At 40.9% G+C, this 8450-nt stretch overlaps 1 protein-coding gene across 1 annotated transcript; it reads left to right on the top strand.

Moving 5' to 3' along the window:
* Positions 1–1918: 1918 nt before the first annotated feature.
* On the top strand, positions 1919–7276 carry LOC129737580 (uncharacterized). The gene has a single exon (XM_055728740.1). The coding sequence runs from the start codon at positions 1919–1921 to the stop codon at positions 7274–7276; it is 5358 nt and encodes a 1785-aa protein (XP_055584715.1).
* Positions 7277–8450: the final 1174 nt, after the last annotated feature.

Raw genomic sequence — 8450 nt, forward strand, 5'->3', positions numbered from 1 at the left:
TGTTTTTGTGGTCCACCGTCAGGTTGTACCCGGATTTTCAGTGCTTTCACTTTGTTTGGACCAATCAAAAGTATATTCATTGGAAAGCAAATTTAATCTACATTCTAGTGAGGTGCAACAATTCACGCTATAAGATTTCACAAAAATGCGAAAATTATAAACATAAAATCATTCCTGAATTTCTAGAACCACAAGCAGCGCGCGTCCAGCAAAACGTGTTTGTTTGCTCTCCGAGTAGGTACGGTGGGTGATGATTTGGTCAGAGAGCGAAGCCGACAGACGAAATAATGATGCGTGTCGTGCATTTCTTGGTTGTAAATATTCTATTGATAGTAGTTTGCATTTGCTAGTCACGACACGCATCATTATTTAGGCTCTCGGCTTGGCTCTCTGCCCGATAGACCACCCACCGTACCTACTCGGAGAGCAAACAAACATGTTTTGCTGGACGCGCTACTTGTGGTTCTAGAAATTCAGGAATGTTTTATGTTTATAATTTTCATATTTTTGTGAAATCTCACAGCGTGAATTGTTGCACCTCACTAGAGAATGTAGATTTAATTTTCTTTCCAATAAATATACTTTTGATTGGTCCAAACAAAGGGACCACAAAAACAAATGAAATTTCAATTTGTAAAAAAATCCCAGTTAATTCAATTTTTGTTGCATGGAAAATCTAAAGACAGCAAAATGTTAGAATTTTAATAGATTTTTGTAGTCATATTTTTTCAAAAACTCTACCATTGCACAAACAGTATTGTTACGGGCGAATAGACCCACTGTGTTTCCTAATCAGATCAAAACAAACGGGTAAAAAACGCAGAGTTGCACGAGGTCGACATGTCAGTACTATGGGCGCTGACATTTTGAAAGAGAAAAGTCATTCGTATTCGAGAACTGGTTTGCTGAAGTTCATGTTAAATACGATTTCGCAAATGTTTAGTTGAATTGCTTATAGTTTGAAGGAAACAGAATTCAATAAACAATCTGTAAGTTGCTTCATGCCTTAATTGAATTATATAAAAATTTGTATCTTACCTGGTTAGATCGAGTCAACAGATCCTGTCCACGTTCCGTTAGAAGATATTTTAATACTTACCATTGTACTTACCGTGAGTGAAAAATGCTGAAAATTTAGAAAGATGAAATTAAAAATGTTTATACTTACCAGGATTCAAATACTCTAAATTGTAAAAGCTATCGTAGGAGAATAATTGGAAAACCATAAGGAACTAATAATGTAAGTCGGTTAAATTAACTTCACAAAACGTGTAATTAAATAAATCTATTTTGTAGCTTTGAGTTACCCCACAGTAAACTTCAAGGATTGGTTTTATTTGGCGGAGAATATCGAAGAAAACATTCTCAAAGATTATTATCGACGATGGCTGAAGGATACACTTACCCGTGTTGTGATAACGGTGAAGATTTTGATTCGAGCATTCAATGCGTTAAATGCCATGAATGGTTCCATTTCTGCTGTGTGAACGTTGACGACGATGTTGAAGGAACCATATGGTATTGCTCTGGATGTGTAGCCGAAGATCCTTCCCTATTGGAGTCATTCGGAACCGATGGTCGAACTCAAATACGTCGTCAACCGCATAGAGCGGTTAAAAATAAAGATAGAGGTAGTAAATCTAAAATCGGTAAGTCAGAAACAAAAAACGCGAACGTACGTAGAGCCACAAAAATAGTTAGGAGCACTCCGAAAGAGACAGAGGCTCGTAGTAAGGGACAAAATGATGTTGTTATTAGTAAGTCAGGTACTAATGTTCTGTCAGGCGCTCGAGATGCGTCCCCAGGCGGTAGAATTTCCGTTACTAAACAAAATAGTGTTTGCCAATCTCGTATCAATGGAAGTGTTGTGTCATCGAGGAAGTCAGTTCGCGAAACAGCACTTAAGGAATTAGCACGAATGCGAGAAGTGAGTTTGATGCGGATGAAGGAGGATGAAATGGAACGTAAGCTTTTGAAGCATGAGTTAAAAAGGATCCAACGTGAAAGAGAGGAGCTGGAACAACAACACGTACAAGAACGGTTGGTTGAAGGTTCGATTCTGGATGGCGATGATTTCGAAGAAGATGATTTTCGCGAGAAGGTGGATAGCTGGCAGGTTGGAGACCCGGTTGAGATGCAACAAAAGCAAGGCTCTACGGTTCCAAATGCAGAACGTCACAAATCGGCGGATTGGAAGAATTCTACATTAAGAAACGGGGAATCGGATTCAACCAGTGTTGACAGTTTTGTAGAAGGATACGAATGCAGTTCAAAAGTTCATACTAGCCCAAATCCGACGCGCTCTCAAATTGCTTCGAGACAAGTTTACCCAAAAACTTTACCAAAATTCTCCGGTCGACCTCAGGACTGGCCAACGTTCATCAGCGCTTACGAACAAGCCAATCGGTCTTGTGGGTTTAATCACGCAGAAAACTTAGTGAGGCTACAGGAAGCATTAGAGGGTCGAGCAAAGGATCTAGTGAGGAATAGGCTGTTACTTCCCGAAAACGTCCCAAGTATTATCGAGAAGCTCCGCAAGAGGTTCGGTAATCCGGAGGTTTTATCGACAATGCTGACAGATCGTGTATTGCAACTCGTTGGGCCTGATTCAGAGAACTTGGAATCAGTTATTGAATTTGGAAGTGCAATTGAAGAGTTCACGCAACACCTAAAAGCATCGAACCTGACTGATCATTTGAAAAATCCAAATTTGATGCATCGATTAGTTAACAAATTGCCTTCCTGTTATGCAATGCAGTGGGTGGAATTTAAGCGAACTAAAAGATCGATAACTCTTGAGACATTTGGCGAATTTATGGAGGAGCTCGTGGACAAAGCATTGGAGGCAACGTTCGAAAAGGTCGCCATGGAAGAATCATCAAAATCGAAACGTCGAACTGCTGTGAAAGGATATGTTCATGCGACTGATGCTGAAATTCAAACATCTAGCTGCAACTGCAATAAAAATGAAGAGTTCTCGAGACAATCTGATGCTGTTCAAAGTTTCCAGTCGAGCCGAACAGAAAGAATCTGTTCTGTTTGCAAAAATCCAGGACATTATGGCAGAAACTGTAATCAACTAAAAAACCAGAATGTTGAAGATAGATGGAGAACAGTACAACGGCTGCAATTGTGTCCACTATGCATATACGACCACGGAAACAAAGAATGTTCGTCGAGACGAAAATGTGGTTTCAACCAGTGCAACAAAAGGCATCATGCAGTGCTTCATTGGGAAGAGAATCCAGGTCCATCATACGTCACCGCAAGCTGTAACAATCAGAAGCAATGTGATCAATCGGTTTTGTTTCGGATGATACCTATCACGCTGTACAACAAGTCTATTAAGGTTGATACTTTGGCTCTTATCGACGAGGGTTCATCGGTTACACTGATCGAAAGTGGACTAGCAGGACAATTAGAGGCGTCTGGTGAACGAGAACCGTTAGAAATGAGCTGGACGAATGGGATGAGTACGACAGAGGATCAGTCAATGAAATTGTATCTAGAAATTGCAGGATTAGGAATGGAAGACCGTTTGAATTTGATCGATGCAAGGACGGTCAAAAAACTTGACCTACCGAAACAGCAGCTGGAATTTACGAACATCGCTTCTCAATATACACATTTACATGGTATCGATATAAAGGGATACGGAATGAGCGCACCGAAAGTACTTCTTGGAATCAACAACGTACATTTAATAGCTCCTTTAGATTCGAGAGTCGGAAAACCAGGTGAACCGGTTGCGATCAAGTGTAAGCTTGGATGGACGCTCTACGGTCCACGTCCAGGAGTAGTAGCTACTGTACATTTTATTGGGCATCACCGATGCAATTGTGTCGAATGTGGCAAGTCAGACCGTAATATGAACGCCGCGTTGAAAGAATATTTTCAGCTCGAAGACGTTGGAATCACACCCATTAGACTCGAATCGAAGGAAGATCGTCGAGCTCGGGAAATTCTCGAAAGGACCACCAGACGTGTAGGAGAAAGATTTGAATCGGGGTTGCTGTGGATCGAAGACGACGTCGAGTTTCCCGAAAGTTATCAAATGGCGCTGAAACGGTCACTTAGCTTGGATAAACGCATTGCACGATGTCCAGAGATTCGAGAAAACATTTTGAAACAACTTGAAGAATACGTCACGAAGGGTTATGCCCATATTATCACGGATCAAGAATTATTAGAAACGCCAAAGGAGAAAACGTGGTATTTACCTTTGAATTTCGTTATTAACCCAAAAAAACCGGGGAAAGTCAGGCTCGTGTGGGATGCCGCTGCCAGGGCGAATGGTGTTTCCCTAAACGACAAGCTGCTCAAAGGTCCAGACATGACATCATCGTTGCCAGCGGTGATAAATGCATTTAGGGAACGACCGATTGCCTTTGGAGGAGATATCAAGGAAATGTTTCACCAAATAAGAGTACGCCGTGAAGATCGCCAAACACAACGCTTCCTTTTTAATGTAAATTCTAACGACAAACCTACGATATTCGTGATGGATGTGGTTATATTTGGAGCTAGTTGTTCACCGTGCATTTCACAATTTGTGAAAAATCTTAACGCCCAGGAACATAAGTTTACGTACCCAGCAGCTTCACAAGCTATAGTACATAAACATTTTGTCGACGATTACTTCGACAGTGCCGATACTATAGAGGAAGCAATCCAGCGAGCGTTGGAGGTGAAGAAAGTCCATGCTGCCGGTGGATTTGAAACTCGAAACTGGGTCAGCAATTCGGATGAGGTGCTGCAAATGCTTGATGTCATACCATGCGAGACAGGGGATTTCATTCAAGTCAATAAGAGTTCTGAAGTTGAACGGGTTCTAGGTATACGCTGGGATTCAAAAGGAGATAAATTTGTATTCTCGACGGATATGCGGTCAGATCTAGAACCTTATATGCTTGGAGAAGCATGGCCAACGAAGCGAATTGCTTTACGATGTATAATGAGCTTATTTGACCCAAAGCAGTTTCTAGCGCCATTGCTCATTCATGGTCGCATACTGATGCAAGACGTCTGGCGAAGCGGGATTGGTTGGGACGATAAACTCTCAGAAACAAACTACCAAGGTTGGGTACGATGGATCAAACTTTTCCCATTGATTGAGTCGGTGTCTATACCACGCTGCTATCTTGGACAGTTTGGTTCAACAGCCTACCAGTCAGTTGAACTCCACGTATTTACTGATGCCGGAGAAGATGCATATGGATGTGTAGCGTTTTTTAGATTTGTTATGGACACGAAAGTTCACTGTTCGTTTGTTGAGGCCAAGGCAAAGGTGTCGCCGTTACAACATCTCTCAATTCCTCGAAAGGAATTGCAGTCAGCGACCTTAGGAGCACGACTAGCAAAGTCTATAAGCGAAACACATTCGTTTAGGATCAACAAGACAATATTGTGGACTGACTCAAAGGCCGTTTACTCTTGGGTTAGATCAGAACGAAGAAAGTATAAGGAGTTTGTAGCACATCGTGTTGGCCAAATACTGGCTGTCTCGAACCCAGAAGACTGGCGCTGGGTTCCTTCTAAACAGAATGCTGCGGATGACCTTACGAAATGGGGCAAAACAACCGAGATTTGTTCAGAAAGCCGTTGGTTTCGGGGTCCAGATTTTCTGTATTTGTCAGAGGAATATTGGCCGGCACAAAATCAAACAACAATAGACGTCGAAGAGGAGTTTCGAGCTCACATATTATTCCATCATGTGAAGCTACCCGATGGTCTTAGAGTAGAGCACATTTCAAAATGGAATGTCTTAGTCAGGATGGTAGCCACTATGTATCGATTTATCTCAAACATGAAACGTCATGCGAAAAAACAACCGATTGAACCACTTTTTGAAAATACTACTTTACCAGTAGTACCACTTCGCCAGGAGGAATATTTGATGGCGGAAAACTGTCTTTGGCGTCTAGCACAATATGACGAGTATATCGATGAAGTTACCATACTTACTCAAAACCAATCATCACCGAAGGAGCTACACAAATCAATAGAAAGGACCAGCAAACTCTACAACAAATCACCTGTGTTGGACGAATTTGGCGTTATACGGATGGAGGGAAGAACCATGAGAGCAGAATTCAGCAGTTTTGATTCTAGATATCCAATAATATTGCCTGGAAAACACATTGTAACTCGAAAACTAGTAGAAAACTATCATCAACGTTGCGGACACGGTAGTCGAGAAACCGTGGTCAACGAGATCAGACAACGATTCTGCGTCGAAAACTTACGAGCGTTGGTGAAGAAGGTGACTCAGGATTGTACCTGGTGTAGAATGCAGAAGGCGAAACCATGTGTACCTCGGATGGCAGCCTTACCAAAACAACGCATGGCGATAGGCGCTGAACCATTCTCGTATGTTGGTCTAGATTATTTTGGTCCACTAGAAGTATCAGTAGGAAGGCGTAGAGAAAAGCGATGGGTTGCGTTGTTCACTTGCATGACTACGCGAGCAGTACACCTTGAAGTGGCATACAATTTGACTACAGAATCTTGCAAAATGGCAATTAGGAGGTTCGTGAAAAGGAGGCGGAGTCCCATCGAAATATTTACAGATAATGGGACGAACTTTGTGGGAGCGAACAGAGAATTGCAGAGTCAAATTAAGAAAATTAACAATTTGTGTGCTGATACTTTCACTAGTGGTAAAACGCGTTGGACATTCAATCCTCCCTCTGCGCCTCATATGGGTGGCGTGTGGGAGCGAATGGTTCGATCCGTGAAGGAGGCGTTAAAGATATTCGTTGATGGAACGAGATTATCAGATGAAATTCTTCTCACAGCATTGATTGAAGCAGAGGATTTAATAAATTCCAGGCCTCTTACTTATGTTTCAACAAACTTAAACGAAGATCCAGAAGCCCTCACTCCCAATCATTTTTTGAAAGGGATTTCAGCAGAGTGTCTACCTCCAAGGAATGAAATTGAGAATGCGGATGCTTTGCGAAGCAGATACAGTCGTGCACAGTTACTTGCTGATGAAATGTGGAGTCGGTGGCAACGGGAATATCTTCCAACTTTGAATAAACGGTCCAAATGGTATGGCGAAACCCGAAATTTAAACCCTGGAGATTTGGTGTTTGCTTTAGAGGACAATCAAAGACAACGTGGGATTGTGGTGGATGTACTAACTGGCAAGGATGGTAGAACACGGACAGCGGTGGTACGAACTTCTAAGGGAACCAAAATGAGACCAGTGGCAAAATTGGCAGTATTGGAGATGGATAGTAGTAAACCTGATCGCGATTCCAATAGCTCCTAGGTTTACGTCGGGGGGGATGTTACGGGCGAATAGACCCACTGTGTTTCCTAATCAGATCAAAACAAACGGGTAAAAAACGCAGAGTTGCACGAGGTCGACATGTCAGTACTATGGGCGCTGACATTTTGAAAGAGAAAAGTCATTCGTATTCGAGAACTGGTTTGCTGAAGTTCATGTTAAATACGATTTCGCAAATGTTTAGTTGAATTGCTTATAGTTTGAAGGAAACAGAATTCAATAAACAATCTGTAAGTTGCTTCATGCCTTAATTGAATTATATAAAAATTTGTATCTTACCTGGTTAGATCGAGTCAACAGATCCTGTCCACGTTCCGTTAGAAGATATTTTAATACTTACCATTGTACTTACCGTGAGTGAAAAATGCTGAAAATTTAGAAAGATGAAATTAAAAATGTTTATACTTACCAGGATTCAAATACTCTAAATTGTAAAAGCTATCGTAGGAGAATAATTGGAAAACCATAAGGAACTAATAATGTAAGTCGGTTAAATTAACTTCACAAAACGTGTAATTAAATAAATCTATTTTGTAGCTTTGAGTTACCCCACAGTAAACTTCAAGGATTGGTTTTATTTGGCGGAGAATATCGAAGAAAACAAGTATTTACAAGCAATCGAATGAAAAGTAGGGTTTTCAGACCACTTTTTTGAACTTTTTGTGACCATTTCATTAAAAAAAAAATTTCTTGGCTTCATGATGTAGACATTAACTTCAACTTTCATAAGACAAAAATTTGTTTGGACTTGTAATATATGAACTACGCAGGGTTGCTAGCGAACCGGGAAAACCTGGAAAAACTTTGGAATTTCATCACGTCACCGGGAAACCGGGAAAATACCGGGAATTTCAGCACCTCACCGGGAAAATTGACATGTTTGATATTTTCTCATAAACGCGTATTTTCGTTCATTAGTAAACAAACGAAGTTTGAATCGCTTTTTTAACTAATTGCGGAGAAAAATGAGTTATTTTAATTTTTCGTTCTCACCAGAAAAAGATATTGGTTTTCCAATGTAGTTGTTGTTGTTGTGTATTTCGTTTGAATTGGCCTGAGGAACGAAGCATTACATTGCAAGTATTAAGTTTTCAATCCATTCTACGTTTAGCTGTTGCTTGAAGTTTCCAAAATCTAAGGTCTTAACCTTGATAAA

The sequence above is a fragment of the Uranotaenia lowii genome, chromosome 1, assembly GCF_029784155.1.
Source record: "Uranotaenia lowii strain MFRU-FL chromosome 1, ASM2978415v1, whole genome shotgun sequence".
NCBI lineage: Eukaryota > Metazoa > Arthropoda > Insecta > Diptera > Culicidae > Uranotaenia > Uranotaenia lowii.

Bases quoted from the DNA above. Each gene is read 5' to 3' on its own strand.
- LOC129737580 (XM_055728740.1), top strand. From the start codon at position 1,919: ATGCGAGAAGTGAGTTTGATGCGGATGAAGGAGGATGAAATGGAACGT.